This window comes from Chiloscyllium plagiosum, chromosome 7, assembly GCF_004010195.1.
Source record: "Chiloscyllium plagiosum isolate BGI_BamShark_2017 chromosome 7, ASM401019v2, whole genome shotgun sequence".
In the NCBI taxonomy this organism is placed as follows: domain Eukaryota; kingdom Metazoa; phylum Chordata; class Chondrichthyes; order Orectolobiformes; family Hemiscylliidae; genus Chiloscyllium; species Chiloscyllium plagiosum.
Window position 1 is genome coordinate 64,607,074 of NC_057716.1, and position 17,470 is coordinate 64,624,543.

The 17,470-nt window shown below is 38.0% G+C and overlaps 1 protein-coding gene across 1 annotated transcript in view; it reads left to right on the top strand.

The window, feature by feature from the left end:
- xirp2b (xin actin binding repeat containing 2b) overlaps positions 1-16,582 on the top strand; it is a 105,623-nt gene extending 89,041 nt beyond the window's left edge. The window contains exons 9-11 of the mRNA XM_043694502.1: positions 2-3,569; positions 15,111-15,244; positions 16,449-16,582. Of these exons, the coding sequence (XP_043550437.1) occupies positions 2-3,569; positions 15,111-15,205 (3,663 nt within the window). The 3' untranslated portion in view covers positions 15,206-15,244; positions 16,449-16,582. The remainder of the gene's footprint in view (position 1; positions 3,570-15,110; positions 15,245-16,448) is intronic.
- The last annotated feature ends 888 nt before the right edge of the window (positions 16,583-17,470 follow it).

Sequence of the window (17,470 nt, forward strand, 5' to 3'; positions counted from 1 at the left end):
CCCTCCTCCTATAAGTCCTATTACACCTAAGGTCCAGGAAATGATCACTGCAGGACATCCTTCTCCATATCCCTCACAGTCTGATTTAAATTTAATACCACCATACCTTCATCAGTCACCTTCCCAACAAAGGAAACCTTTTAATAAGGCACCAAAATTGCAGCCTTCACTGAAAATGCCAAACACTGAATACAGCAAAGCAAAAGAGCAGCCTAAGAAAAATCTTGTTTCAAAACCAAATATAACCATGACTGAGGATGCTTTATTATCAAAACAAGATATTCAACAGCAGAAATATCAACCCGCACAAGAGAAACAACACGAACCACATGAGCATTCAACGTGTCCACAAATTATACAATCACCACTGCATCAATCAGTAATACAACCTGCTCAAAACCCAACACAGAAAAAACAAGCACTGGCTCCTCCTCTTAACAAAGTGTTTTTGCCACTAGAGCCTTCAATCAAAACAGACACTACAAAGCCACAACCCAAGCCCTATACCAGGAAATTTAAAACTCCTTTAATGATTGCAGAAGAAAAATATAGGAAAGAGAGGGAAGAAATGGAAAAGAGTAAAGCAGCCAAAATGGCTTGGCCCATTAACATGGGTAGGCTCACTACAGGAGCACTGAAAAGCCCAACTAAAGTAGAATCTGAAAATAGCCTCACAGTGAAGTCTCCAGTTTTACCAAATATCATGTCAGTTGTTGATCGTCTGACATCCCCAACTAGCCAGGCAATGGAAAAAGAAAATATGACTACTGTTGATAAATACCCGATTTATCCAAAAACATCAGAGACCATGACTGCAAAAGATCTGATCACTGCAAACACACTGTCTTCTCATTCCCCAGCCCAGTCAGCAGTGGTAGCAGCTTCAGAGCAACTGCACAATATCTTAAAATATTCTAACAATGCAATCAGTCATAAAGAAGAGATATTTAATGCATTTAAAGATTCTGTGAAAGATATTGGATTGGAAACAATTAAACAAGACAATGGGATACACAAAAAGACACAAGAACAATCTAGTCACCTGAAACCTCATTCAGCAACTTCATCAAAACTTAAGGTTGAAACTGTTCAGCCACCTAAAGAGAGTCAAGTAATTCAAGAACAGAAAAAAAATGCACTATCCTACAAAAAGGAACAAAACCAAATTTTGAAACCAGAAGCAAATAAAAGTCAAGAGAAAACTGTCATTAAACAGTTTCATGTAAAAAAAAATAACTATGTGGATATGGCTAAACAAGAGCAGCATCACATTTTTGTTCAACAATATAATCGTATGGGTGAACATTACCAACCTACAACTGAAGAAAAGGATAAGAAAATTGAGGAGACAACTATTGCACAAACCTTTGCAACAAATGTGGCACAAGATCAAGTGAAAGATAAGGTGATACAGCATTACAAACAACAATCACATAGAGCAAATTTAAAAGAAACTCAGCAAGTACAGCAAAAGAAGGACAAAAGGGAGCTATCTCAAGAAATTAAGAGTGAAAAGATGCAGAAGCATCATGTTATGGCTCAGAAGGAGGCATTTCCAAAATTTCAAGGGGAACAAGACCAGCAGAAAAGTGACTTAGTAGGAATTAATCAAAAGCCTTTGGACAAACAGGCGCATATGAAAAAACATCATGATTGGAAAGAAATGCAAATTTCAAAAAATCTGACTGAACAGAAAGCTGACCAGGGCTCTTTTCAGGCAACAGAACATCAAAGTTCTTATCTACAAAATGCAAATAGCAAGCAAGGGCTGGTCCCTGCTCGCATGGAGGATATAAAACAGGAAAATAAAGAAAGTAGGAAAAGTAGAAATACTGCTATATATAAAAAGGAAATTGATAAAAATGACGCTGGACATTATGTAGAAATTAGTGATAGTTACAAAAAGCGTGAGGAATTGCAAAATATTTTGTTCCAACTTATTCAGTTTGAAAAAGAGAATGACAATATCGATTTAAATGCAATACAAGCCTTTTTGGAAAAGGTTCCTAAATGGCTGACAGATGGCCAAGGATTTCCAATGAAGGTTATCAAAGGAAGTAATTTACAAATACTGAAGAAAGAGCTAACACAAATTAAACAGAAAGCATTACTAAGGCTTGCATATTTTGATGAATCAATGCAAAAAACATTGATTTCAATGCCTGCTTTAAAACCTGAAAAAGAAACATTTAGTGGTAGTGCACCATCACAGAAGATTTCCAAGATAAGCATTGGCTCCTGTAAGTTAGATAAGCAAGGGAAAAGCAATGCAGAAGAGCAAGTATGTGAAAGTAGAAAACAACAGTTGTCTGAAATTGGACTTGCAGAGCAGAGAGCCCAATCGCCAGCAAAAAGAATGTCATCACCATCCCCTTCTTACATCACTATTGAATCTACTGCAAGGCGCACGGAATCACCTCTTAGAGCTGTTGCCTCTCCACCACTTTCTCAGAAGCAGTACAGTACACCATACCCAGTCCAACAGGAACCTACACCAACATCTCCACTCCCAATGCGTAGCTCAGAAATGAAGACATCCAGAATTCGTACATCTTCCACATCATCAGCCTCTCCACCACGAGGCAAACGTTATGATCAGCTTGCCAAACTTAAAGATACTACAGCAAAACTGTCACAGGGAATTTCACAGTCTGCACAGTCTACACATGTTCAGGTGGCAGAAAAGAGGTCAGAAATTATTCCATCACCAGCAACTCTTCGACGACAGTTAAAGATTGACACACCGGTAACAGACATGTTAGCTAAACATGAATCTCCTGTGTCATCCATTACAGTTAAGGATATGACAGAAATGTTTGAGGAGGCTAGAAGGTCAGAAGAAAACAAAGTGTATATGCGTAAGGATCCCATTGACATTCCAGAACGTTTGGGCTCTGACACCGAGGAGTCTGAATCCATTGTTAGCAAGCAGAATGTTCAGATGCCAAAAATAGATCTTTCAGAACTTGTTAATAAGTTTGAAGTACCAGAACAAATAAATTATTTTCAAAAGGAACCAGCTGAAAGATTAGGAACGGATAGTGGAAATAATCTATTTGGGACGAAAACTGCATTTGAGGAAATCCTAACATTTGATATGAAATCTGTCAAGCCTCAAGTTGAAAGCTCTGGTCAAATTACTATTCCTATAAAACATGAACATCCCCAGGGAGATGGAAAGGTTTTGCAGAAATCTCAAATTTCTCAGAAAGTCAAGGAAGGAGTTAAAGCATCAACACAATCCATGCTGTGTCCTGATGCAGATAATAAGCAGTTTGCACATGCAGGCGGATTTGAAACTGAAGCAATTGACTCCAGAACTAGAATTCAGCACTCTGAAATATTTTCAGGTATTGATTCCAGGCATGCACCACCAACCTATGAAGATGTAATTTCAGGACAAATATTAGATATATCAGCTGATAACACACCAGAAGAATTGCTGAAGAATTTTCAAAAAACATGGCAGGAAAGTGAACGCGTCTTCAGGAGTCTTGGTTATGAGATCTCAGACACCAACGAGTCAAGGTGGCAAGAAGATGTGCTTCACGAAGATATGGTTTTGACCGGTAATCTGCATGAACAGCATGAGGATTGAATGAAAATACCAACTAAATTAAGTCAAGATCATACAGATCAAAAATATAATGAAATGAATACTAATCTTTCTTCACTGATTTGCTCTGTTGTTTTACACACATCACAGTCTTCTTGTGATGAATGTGAAAATTGACACTAATACTGAACTAAACATAATTGTGATTTCTAAGGAACTGACATTGGGATAATAATGCTACAGGATAAATATTTTTACTCATAAGGCTAACTAAATTATTTTCAAGTAGCAAACTCAATTACTAATGTTTCTACAGTAGAAGAGAATGTCTAGTCTTTTTAATATATGTCCTACAATCCCAATTTTAAACTGCTTCAGTAGCAACACAAGTAGTGTTTGTCACTAACAGGATAATGGCATCAAACCGAAAAGGTGTCAACCGAAAAGAAATTAGATGTAATTCTATGATTTGATAACATATGGCTAACCTGAGTGTATAAAGAATAAAGACAGCCACTTTAGGATTATCAGTCAGGCTTGTTATGTGGCACACTTGTGTGTATCCAAAGCTACATATCTTAATAATGTTATTTGCAGAGAGAAAAAGCATGTACATATACATTGCCTGTTTCAAATCAACAAAATTGGTGTTAACCATTCTCAGGTCTATTTCTCAGGCAGTGCCTTAATCAATAGAATTAATATGCCTGATTTAAAATTTAAACAAAGCTTGGCAGTTAAATGTCAGTCATAATTAACTAGTGCATTCTTCATGAAAATGCCTTTACCAGTTAGATTCCTACTAAATAATCATTGCTCTCTTGTGCGTTATAAGTGTTCTATTCCCACTACTTTGGTATTTCTTACGAATTGTCCTTATGAGTACCAGATGAAAATACTTAAAAGAAAATGTGTTCTTCTTTCAGCACTACTCAAGTTCTGTGTGACCAAATGAGTAAACTGCTCTCAGTTGGGAACACTACAGTGTGCTTTCAGAGCAGGTAGCTAGTAACAGATCAGAAATGAGAAAGGAATGAGACAAATTAGATGAGATGAACCTAAGATTATAGATGAATATTTGGTAGGCTTTTGAAAGCAAAATGGAGCAATAAGGCAGAGTTGTTGAGAATGGGAATGAAGTTGTTGAAAGCGGAATTCATCATAGACCAATGGGTGTAATGAACGAAAAGTCAATATATATCGTAAATTCAAGGAATGCACAAATAGATAGTCCTGGAGAGAGAGGGAGAAAGCCAAGGAAATATTTGACTGTGAGGAAAAAGATCTTTAACTCTCTGGAGCAGCAATGGAGCTTGACAAAGAATGTAGATAATTAAAATAGGAACAAGGATATTGCGCCAAGTATGTTTCTGTTGTTACTATCTTTTTTCACCAATCCCTTTGGTTTTTTTTTCCCTTAGTAAATGAAAAGGTCCCTTTTAAACATGATTTTACACTTTGGATTTTGTATCATTGTTGCACAACAAGCGTATTCACAAAAAGAAGCCGTTTTCCTGGATAGGTGTTTTTAAATTGGCATTGTTCAAATTCTCATTATGTCTCATTGATCAAGATTTCTGACTAGGAAATTTATTATTTTCTAAACGTTCTTTACAGTTTTCTTGTGCTGATCAAGGTGTGGGATTTCAATGCGGCGAGTGGAAAAGTTTTCACCTGGAAAGACTAGAGTCAAAGTTAAGATATTCAAGTGAGATAATAATATCCCTATATATTGTGGAAATAGGCCATTTGGTCCATCGAGTCCACACTGACCGTCTGAAGAGCATACCAACCAGACCCACACCCCTTACCTTATCCCTGTAGCCCTGCATTTCCCATGGCTAATGCACCTTGCTTGCACATCCCCACTCACTATGGGCAATTTACCATGGCCAATCCACTTAACCTGCACATGTTTGGATTGTGGGAGGAAACAGGAGCACCTGGAGGAAACCCACATAGACACAGGGAGAATGTGCAAACTCCACACAGATAATTGCCTAAGGCTGGAATCGAAGCCGAGTCCCTGGCGCTGTGAGACAGCAGTGCTAACCACTGCACTGCACCAAATATGGATGTGCAAAGTGCAATATGTCCTACTGCAACAAAACTGTGCTTCAGACTGAACAATAATATATTTATATAGCACCTTTAATGTATTGAAACACCTGAAGGTGTTTCACAGGAGCATTATAAAATAAAGTATGACAAGAACTCCCATAAGGCAACACTAGGTCTGATGTCAAATAGCCCGGTCAAGGAAATAGAGTCATAGAGATTTACAGCATGAAAACAGATCCTTCAGTCCAACTCATCCATGCCAACCAGATATCCTAACCTAACCTACTCCCATTTGCCAGCACTTGGTCCAAATCCCTCTAAACCCTTCCTTTTCATATACCCATCCAGATGCCTTTTAAATGTTGTAATTGTACCATCCTCCACTACTTCCTATGACAGCTCATTCCATACATGCACCACCCTCTGCATTAAAAAGTTGCCCCTTATGTCCCTTCTAAATTTTCCCCTCTCACCCTAAACCTATGCCCTCTAGTTCTGGACTTTCCCACCCCAGAGAAAAGACCTTGTCCCCTCATGATTTTGTAAACCTCTATAAGGTCACCCCTCAGCCTCTGACACTCCAGGGAAAACAGCCCCAGCCTATTCAGCCTCTCCCTGTAGCTCAAATCCTCCAACCCTGGCAACATTCTTGTAAATCTTTTCTGAACCCTTTCAAGTTTTACAACATTCTTCCAATATGAGGGACACCAGAGTTGCAGATAATATTCCAAAAGTGGCCTAACCAATGTCCTGCACAGTCTCAATATGACCTCCCAACTCCAATACTCAATGCTCTGACCAATAGATGAAAGCATACCAAATGCCTTCTTCAGTAATCTATCTACCTGCGACTCTACTTTCAAGGAACTGTGAGTCTCCACTCCAAAGTCCCTTTTTTTTTCAGCAGCACTCCCCAGAACCTTACCATTAGTGTATAGACCTGCCCTGAATTGCCTTTCCAAAAGGCAGCACCTCACATTTACCTAAATTAAACTCCATCTGCCATTCCTCAGCCCTTTGGCCCATCTGATCAAGATCCTGTTGTACTCTGAGGTAACTTTTGCTGACCACTACACCCCCAATTTTGGTGTCATCTGCAAACTTACTAACTATACCTTCTATGTTCACATCCAAGTCATTTATATAAAAGCAGTGGACCCATCGCCAATCCTTCTGTCACACCACTGATCACAAGCCTCCAGTCTGAAAGACAACCCTCCAGCATCTCCCTCTGTCTTCTACTTTTGAGCCACTTCTGTATCCAAATGGATAGTTCTCCCTGTATTCCATGTGATCTAACCTTGCTAACCAGTCTATCACAAGGAACCTTGTTGAATGCCTTACTGAAGTCCATATGGATCATGTCCACTGAAGGTTTTAAGTAGGGTCTCAGGGCAATTGAGAGGCAAAGTGGCATAACACGAGTATCCAGAGCTTTAGTCCTAGTCAACTGAAGCTACAGCCTCCAACGCTGGGACAATTAAAAATGGGGATGCACAAGAAAATAGAATTAGAAAAATATAGATAGCTTGAAGAGTCGGAGGAAAGTATGGAGATGGGACGGGAAGGACATTTTGGTCAGTGGGAGTTGAGGTTAGAGGTAGACATCTGAAATTAAGAATGAGAATTTTAAAATCAAGATGTTGCTTCACCAAAACCCAATGAGGGCCAGCAACTCAGGGTAGGTAGGGGAACAGAACTTGCTGTCAGTTAAATCAGTTATGTGTACTGAATTCTACGGAACTCAGAAGAATTATGCAGTTTGATATTCTTCCCATTCTGCAATCTAATCATTCTTGGCCTGTCCATAAGAAACCTTGCTAAATATGCAGTAGGTTCATGTCTTAAAGGAATTAGATTGAGGCTGCCTGCACTAATTTCACAAAAGACCTATGGAGTGAGCAGTGGACAACAGATGTTGTCGTTTGAAGCAAGGTCCCAAAAGGTGAGAGGTCATAATCTAGCCAATCACTCATCACTTACTCTGAAAGAGTCATTCCCTGCATACTCACTGATTATCATCACTATTTGAAACACTTAAATCAGATCATCTCTTAATCCCCGTATTTCCATAAAATATAACCTATGTTTACCCGATATTTTATCATAAGTCAGTTCTTTCTTCCTTTGTGCCATTCTGATGAATCATCAATTGACTTTTCTCCAAGATCAGTCTACCCTTTCTAAAATAGCAAACCCAAACCGAACAATTTCAATTGAGATCTCACCAGTGTTCTATATTGTTGTGATATTGTTTCTTCATTATGTACTTTAAGCCTCTTCTTGCTAAGTCTAGCATTCCATTATCTTTTATTCATCATTATTTTTCAAAACATGAAAAATAACAATTTACATATCTACACTCAGATCCCTTTGCTCATCAATTTCCCTTGGTATTTCCTGTTCAGCCTATACATCCGTGTGTTACTCTTGCATCTACAGTGCATTACATAAAACTTTATTATGTTAAATAGTTTTCCTTCGTATTTATGACCATTCTTTTCTGCTCATTAGAGTACACATAATTTCTATCTTTAGTACAATTTGAAATCCTGTATTCATATTTCTTCCTTCTTAAATCCAAGACATAGCTTTTAGTGAAAATATTATATACCTAAATCAAGATCAGATTGGAAAAAATATATTTCTCAAATAATTCTCTTTGAGGTATAATTTTGTGAATTTTAGATAGAAAATTGCTCCTTGGATGCTGCTTTAACTGCTGTGCTTTTCCAGCATCACTAATCCAGAATCTGGTTTCCAGCATCTGCAGTCATTGTTTTTACCTAAGTCTTAATCTATGGTCAGTACTGTCATCAGTTTTGAATACTGTACTCCAAGAAAGGTATAACCTTGGAAACAGTACAGGGTAGATTCATAAAACTGAAATGGGATTTAAAAGTTAAATTAGGAAATCAAGTTGCAAAAACTTTGTTTTGTCTTAAATTTAGAAAATGAAGAAGTGATCAAATAAAGTTTTAAAATTTTACAAGAAGATTTATTACAGTAAATATTGATAAATTATTTTTCATGTTAAGGGAATTCAGAATAAGATGGCAGAGTGATATAATTAGAGGTAGTTCAGTTAGGAATGATGTCAGAAAACGTTACGGAAATGAGCATGGAAATCTCTATCCTCCAAAAAGCTATGGATATTGGGCCATTTGAAATTTTCTAGTCTGAATTTATAGATTTTTGTTATAAAATGGTATCACTGGCTGAGGAGCAAAGGCAAATAATTGAGGCTGAGATATTGATCGGTCATGATCTAATGGGACAGAAGCATAGATATGGTCTGAATGGCCAACTCTTGTTGCTGGTTTCCTCCTTTCACCTTTTTTCTCACAATAAGCATACAGTCAATTTCATTGTGATGGAAATCTAAAATTATTGAATTACTGAAACTGCTGGAAATAACGACAGGACTGGCAGCATCTGTTGAGAAAGAAATGCAGGCAGTATTTCAGTTTAATAATCTTTCATCATAACTAGTGTTATTTCCACTGGTACATTCAACTGACAATGTTTGGTTTAACTGAATTTCTAATGACAAGATGTGATTGGCTATAGACCTTTTAAAATACAGAGACATGGATGACTAGAATAGGTTGGTTCTGGTTAGCGGACTGAGCCTGAACAGGATGTAGACTTTTACATTGCGGCCTAAAGATTTCAAAGCTTCCCATTTCTCGTGCTTCTCAGCAGTGAATAGATTGGTGGAGGAAAAACAAGAGTGAAATTATGTGAGATGGGAATGATGAGAATGAGGACAGATGGAAAGATGAGCAAATGAAAATGAAACTTGTTATCCATCAGCATGGATTCTGTGTAAAAGGACTTATCTATGTTGAGGAGGTTCTCGTATTTTATGAGTAGAAGTACAGTATAGGTTTACTTCATACTTTCGCCTTTCTGGATATCATGATTCATACGTCCAAGTCATTAATTGAACTTTTCACCAAAATTTAGAGGGGAGGGAGTTTAAGATGGGTCCCTAGGGTGGTATTTGGTTAACGGCATCAAATTAAGAGCAAATGATGATGAGTAGTGACCAGTGCTGAGGCGCACTCAAAGTTTTTATTTTGACTATTAGAATTTATTTGGTGGTGTCCCCACATACTGGCATGTCCTCACAATGTGAGAAAAGTATGTGTGGGTCTGGGATTTGACCATTCATTGGCCACATAAATGGCTCAAGTGGCTTCATACTGGCCATTCCTGAACCTCTTAGACCTTGAAGACTGTGAAGACCAAGAAGCGACAGTTCAACGACAGAGGAACAGGAACAACAGGTAAGTGAGGGCAAAGAATTGGAAGCAGTGGAAAGTTATGCTGAAGATGGAGGTGCCTCTGGTGCATGATGAGGTAGCCTGTTCCTGCTGACACTGTTCAAGAAGAGGACATTCCTCCTTCATGAATGGAGAACTCTGTCTCTCCGTGCATTCTTATTTTCCTATAATGCAGTGGCATGCTTTGGCACAAACTCTCTCCTTTATCTCCATCCCTGTCCCACCAGCTTCATTTGGACAGCTAACATTTCTCCATATCAATTAAGAACTATTCTCCATGAAAATCCACATGACAACAGGTTTGAGGACTAATAAAGACAAAAATGATCAATTGCTCGACAAAATGTTGTGGTTATGAATTGCTAGAATGATATGAATTTGTTGCTGAGAAAGATTAAGAAAGAATAAATTCACAAAATATAATTACAACTATTTTGCTCATTTTGTTAAAGATAGATAGGAGTTTACAGAATTTTTATTTTGGCTTGAGCTGATCAGCATCTGTTATGTCTTCCAGGGCTCGGTTTTACAGGGCTCTGTCTTTTATGAGGTGCCATGTTACCAGCTAGCGGGTTGGTGGCAAGCCCAACTGGGGTTGGCTGCTACATGGTCATTTATAGTTCAACTGGACCTTTAGTAGACTGGGGGTGGGAATTATTCACCCTCTCAGGAACTGGAGGCTTTGCTTCAGAGATCTGCTGGCCAATCAAATTACCACTGCTGAGTCAATAGGCAGTCACCAACAGAGATCATTGGTGAACAACACAATAAATGGGAGTGGGGCCATTTTGAAGTGGCCCGGCTGGTAAGCCTTTGGAAATGGCATCAGAGCTTGGTTTGAAGGAGTGGGGACAGTGGAGGCTAAAACATCTGATTTTAGTCCAGAGGCTGAGATGTGGACTTTGATAGGCATACAGGACTCATAAAGAAGATTGTTCTCCTTGCTTGTCATCAAAATGACACATACCACTGACAGGCTTCTTAGCTTGAGCCACTCCTCCTATGGGTAAGACAGTGACAGGTCCAAGATATGTCGAGAATGTGTTGCTGGAAAAGCACAGCAGGTCAGCCAGCATCCGAGGAGCAGGAGAAACGATGTTTTGGGCTGGAGCCCTTCATCAGGAATGGCTCCTAGGTCAACTTTCTCCTAGGTCCAAGGTATTGCCTATTCATTGACCAAAGGCACAAGTGTTGATAAACCATCTAATATCTCTATTGTCTCCTCAAGTTTCATATGATCAAGGTAAATGGTAGGATAGCCTTGTGTTGGACTTTACAGTCCAGCACCCTCAGTTGGAGCTTATTCTGGTGTATTTCTTGTTACTATATGATATTTCTTTTGGACTGATGCAACATTACTTGATAACTGTGTTTTAAAGAAGAGTGATATCAGAAACATTAGCTCTGTTTCTCTCTCTACAGATACAGCCAGATCTTTTGAGTTTCTCAGGCATTCTCTGTGTTTGTTTCAGATTTACAGCATCCAGAGTATTTTGCTTTCATTCTTTCTTAATCAATTTACTTTGTGGATCCTTTGAAAAAATAGATGGACATTGAAGAGAATGATATTCTAATTACATTTTGGCATTTATGTCCCCATGATGGGTTCTTGAGAATAAGGAAGCATTTTTAAGAAGTGTACATTCTTATGAATGAACAAAAGGCACAGAAATTTCATCTGTATGTTTTTCTCCCTACTTACCAAGTCAAGGTAAAGCAAACTATAAACATTGGAGGAGAATATTCCAATGTCTGGATGTAGTCGATTTGTGCTGTCTGCAATCAGAAGCTGTATTCTTTTGCTGTATAAATATATTGTTTAAATAGCTGTTGCAATCTCTAGATCCAACAGTTACAATTAACAAGGACTTGTAAATTAGATAAATCGTTAGATGAAAGACTAGAAAGTATTGAGTGTTAGTTTGTATCACAGGATGTGAGCTGTTTAACATGAGTACTGCTGACTAACTTTGCTTCTGGGTCAAGTGCTAGAAGACCATGTGATACACGAAAGGGGAATGTCTGATTTGTTTCCACTTCCAAGAGACTGTTCAATCTTTTGAACAGTTATGCTTCTGTTTTGCCCTTCCCAAATTTGCTCAGATGCCCGGGTGTATCAGAAATCTGGTTGACAGGAAGATGGCTTTTTATCTGTCAATATCATTAAAAGTTACTGCTACCAGAAATTCTTATGAGGTCAGCCTTTTTCAATATTAATAGACATAGTTTGTGAGAAGATTTGTAGCTCGGGTGCTCGTTGCTGTGGTTCTGTTCGCCGAGCTGGAAGTTTTTGTTGCAAACGTTTCGTCCCCTGTCTAGGTGACATCCTCAGTGCTTGGGAGCCTCCTGTGAAGCGCTAAACTTCCAGCTCGGCGAACAGAACCACAGCATTAATAGACATAATATATGCCCACAAGAACACAAGAAATAGGAGAAGGAATAGATCATACGATCTGTTTAGACTGCTCTGCCATTTTTTATGATTATGGCTGATCTTCGACTCCTGCTGATTCCCCACATAAGAGGGATATAGACCAAATTCTGGCAAAAGGGTCTAGATTAACTTCGAATATCTGGTTGGTATGTGCAAGTTGGACCGAAGGGTCTGTTTCCATGCTCTACACCTCTATATCTCTATTGGTTCCTGAGACACCAAAATTCTATTTCAGCCTTAAATGTATTCTACAATGGAGCACCTGGGGTGTAGAATTCAGAGATTCATCTTTTGACTGAGGTAAATTCTCATTGCCTTGGTTCTACATTATGGGCTCCTTATCCTAAGACTGTGTTGTGGTGTTTTGGATTCCCGAAACAGCTGGAATAATCTCTGAACCATTACCCAATCAATTTGCTTCAGGATCTCATATATTTCAAAAGGATTGCCCTCATTCTTCTAAATTCCAGTATTTATACACCTATTATTTACAATCATTCATCACCGGTCAACCTTTCCATCCCAGGGATGAACCTATTACACCTTTGCTGTACTCTCTCTCAAACTCACATTTATAGACCAAAACTACATATAGTATTCCAAATGTCATCTCACCAAAGTCCTACCTAGTAACACTTTTTTTTTATTCATGTCCTCCCATGGCCAGGGCCACTCAGTTCTTACTCTCATTACAGTCTTGGTCCAAACATAAACAAAAGAGATAAATGCAGAGTTGAAGTGAGAGTTACTGCCCTTAATATCAAGGCAATACTTGACAAAGTATACTATCGAGGAGCCAAAGCAAAACTGGTGTATCATCGTTTTCAGTGGTTGGAATAATATCTAGGACAAATGTGATGGTTTGAGGTAAATCATCTCATGACAGGAGTTTTTCACAGTAGTGTTCTAGGCCCAACCATTTTCATTTGCTTCATCAATTAGCTCCCAAAGGTTTAAAAAAAAGTTAAACTTGTAAATGACACTTATTGGTCTTTTCGTCTTGTATACTTCAAGGTGGAGTTCTGTATGTTCATTTCCAATTATTACAATTTTTTACTGTTTCTTTTTTCTGGACTACCCTCCATGATACAGTCAGAAGTCAGTAGGTTCACTGATAATTCCACAATGTTCAGCTTTGCTCAGGACTCCTCAGTTGCTGAAGCAGTCAGTGTCCAGATGCAAGTAAGATTTGCCCCATATAAGTGGCAGGCAAGGACACTCTCCAACAAGAGAGAATCTAACCATCTCTTCAATGGTATTACTATCACTGAATCCCTCACTCTCCAGTATCCTGGGGGTTACCCTTTATCAGAAATGGAACTGTATCAGCTTTATATAAATGCTGTCACTACAAGAAAAGGTCAAAAGCTAGGAATTCAAAGGCAAGTAAAACACACCCCTGCCTCCCTAATACTCATCTGCGAGCTACAACTCATGAATGTGATGGAATACTCTCCCCTTGCCTGATTGGTGCAACTCCAAAACCAGACAAAAGGTTCAACACCATCCAGGGCAAAGCAACTGGCACCCCAACAGTTTTCACATTCCACCATGAATACATACTGGCCTAAGTGTAGACCATCTACAAAATGCACAGCAGTAATTCACCAAAACTCCTTTGACAGCACCTTCCAAAATGTAATCACTATCACCTCAAAGGACAAGGGCACCAATTGCAAGTTTCTGCTAAGCCACATATTATCCTGCCTTAGCACCATATTGCTATGAATGAACAAAAATAAACCTTTACAATAAATGGCAGTTGTCTTCATAATTATTTACTGCAGCTGCATGCTACTTTTATGTTCCTTGTTCCTTTTGAAAATTAACATGAACAAATTTCAAAGGGCACTCTGCTTTCCTGTTCTTAGAACCAAAATGAGTAAACTCACACTCATCCACGTTCTATTCTGTGATTTTGTTGCCTACTCACTTGGCCTGTCTAAATGCCTTTGCAATCTCTCTGTATCAGCTTGCAGATCTTACTTTCCATCTAACTTTGTATTGTTAGCAACCTTAGATATATTACTCTTACTCTTTTCAGTTCTCTCAAATTTATATACGTAGAGTGAAAATAGCTGAGGACCCAGCATTGACCCTTATGCCCATTAGACTCAGACTTTCAACTTGAAAATGCCACTTTATGCCGTCCTTTCAAGTTTAAGAGATTTGCAGAAGTATTAATGGTTGACGGATGTGGGATCTTTGCTGATCAAAATCTGTGTTAAATGCACTACACACATTTTCACTCTACTTAGTAACTCATAGGGACACAGAATAATAAAGTGACTTTTATAAGAACAGAAACACGTTATTTGCAATTCGATATCACTATGTCATCAACCTGAGTACAATTCTATTTAACTAACATTATAATTATGAATTCTTATTATAATTTGAATACTCCATGTTAACAGGAAGGATTATTTCATAGACATTGTTAACAAATAATTCTTGCTTGTAAAATATAGTAGAAAATCCATTTTGAATCATCATATGTTTGATAATAAAATTTGGAATCCTTTTAATAAAATCGGAACATTCAATTTGTAAAATAACACTTTGTATTTAAGGTAAATTAGTTAAAGGAATACAACCTAAATTTTACAGTTCATTTGGTGGATGCTTACTAGAACGGATAAATATACTTTTGTATGAATAGAACAACATTTTATTATTGGACATATGATGTAATCTACCTGAGCGGAAAAAATGCAGAATTAGAAAGAAAAGAAGTGAGAGCTGCTGTAACATGTACTTGTTGTTTTAGAAAATACAAGGTCTTACCAGGGAGACCTGCACAGTTTGTCGAAAGATAGTATATCCCATGGAAAGTCTGGCAGCCGACAAGCAAATCTTTCATAAGTCCTGTTTCCGCTGCCACCACTGCAACAATAAATTAAGGTAGGTGATAATTCTCATCTCTAGCCAAGTTCTTAAAAAAATTATTTTATGCAGTTATATTATTTGGTTTGTAATATGTTAAATGTAATTTTCATGATTCTATAAATATTCTTATGGTATTTGTTTATAAATTGAACATTAATATTTGACCATTCTCTTTAAGTGGACAAGAAGACAAGAAAAGCCATATTAATTGAAGTGCTTTCACTTCTGCTTCATACATAAATGCCATGCTTAATACACTTAATCTAGTTTATCTGCTTAAATGAAATCTGTGGTAATTGAACAATTCTATCATTTTTGAATATGTAATGTGTATCATGTTGTAATAGCAAAATTACAGACAAGCAGACGAGGTCAACTATTTGATATAAAAAGCTGAATTTTTAGCTTGGAGGTAGTAATCAGGAATTGGACCAACTTCCAATGTCACAATCCCATCTCATGGCTGACAGTGCCTGCTGATTTTTGGCTTATGCTTGAAACGTCGGCTCTCCTGCTCCTTGAATGCTGCCTGACTAGCAATAACCTTTTTGACTCTGGCTTTCCAGTATCTGCAGTCCTCACTTTCTCAAAGCAATTACCATGGCTGAAATCCAAATTTCACTATTGTTCAATGCAGGTAAACTGCATTTAACTGGGAAATAATGCATTCTCATGTATCTGAAGATTTCTACACTTTTAGAATCCTGTTCAATTTCATGGGCACTGACATGTTTTTAAAAAGCCCTATCATCAATCATTGTATTAAAATATGTCACTTCACGTATTATAATAATATATGGTATGCTAATTTAGCAACATCTTTTGAAATGACACATCAAACTTTTCTGCTGTGGTCCACAGTAACTCGCAGGTTTAAAATTCTGACTTCAAAAGACAGCCTGGATCCATGAAAATTTCAGGGGTGAGAATATGTCCATCTCCATGACAGAGCCAGCAACAATATTTGCTGCTGCATTTGTGATCTAGACCTTCAATGCCCCAAACCGTTCCATCCTTATCCTGCATGATTTAAAATTGATATTGACCAGAGTGGTGTGGACATTTTAGAAATATGTTCCATTGCCCTCTCTAAAGCCTGCCTGAGAGGGGTTAGGACAGGAAGATCAGGCCCAAGATTATTTATTGATGGTCTCTGTGGCAGTGAAATAAATATCTTCAGAATGATAATCTTAAATTGTGTTCTTTTTACTTTCACAAGTCTTGGAAATTATGCATCGCTCCATGGACAAATGTACTGCAAACCTCATTTTAAGCAGCTTTTCAAATCCAAAGGCAACTACGATGAAGGTTTTGGACACACACCATGCAAAGGAGGCCAGCTAAATAACAGCCAAATGAACTTCTGTGTTAATACGAATTCTCCAGCAAATAAGGCAATGGCAGATTGCACTAAAATGAGGGAAAGAAAAACCATTAGCAGCGAGGCTTATCAGCTGGATGATTCAAGTGATGTGGAGAGACAGAGCAAGAATACAGGGGAACAATTGAAAACTTTGCCTGGTCAGATCAAGAAGACAACAGACAGAAATAAGTTAAATATCAACTGGCCACCTTCTATTGAAGAAAATAAGAAAACTTTCAGTGTAGAAGAGGAGGTGAAAGTGACAAAGCCAAAATGGCCTCCAGAAGGTTCCAGTCAGCAAGCATTGAACTCTGAAGTAAATGAGTGTGAGGAACCTAAAGAATCATTAGTCAACACATTGCAACCACACATCAAAACTGTGGAAAAAACAGAAAGCACGTTATATAATGAACATACTGAGACTGAAAATGTTGAGAAGGCAGATATTGAAGCACAGTTTGAAATAGAGAGTAAAGAGAATGTGGAGGTGGAACTGAATGATGGAAACAATACAAATGATGTATGTGTAAATGGAATGAGTGATGCACATAATGAAGTTACAGCAAAGGATTCAGAAAACTTTGAAGGAAATCTGGTTGAGCCTGAAGAGACAGTAAAATCCTTGGCCTTCGTTGGTAAAGAAAGTGAAAATTATCTTGAAGACATAAATTCCAATAACAACAATAATAGGGGAGTGCAACAAATAGATTTTCTGCAATTTGATGGCCCAGTTGAAGAATCTTCAACAATCAATTTTCTTCCAGATCAGGTCGTGGTTAATCAATTCACATATCCGTGTGACAAAATTTCAACAGAAGAATTCAATGCGAACATCTCCACAGATCAAGTCGGTCAAATTGATACAACATTGTCACACT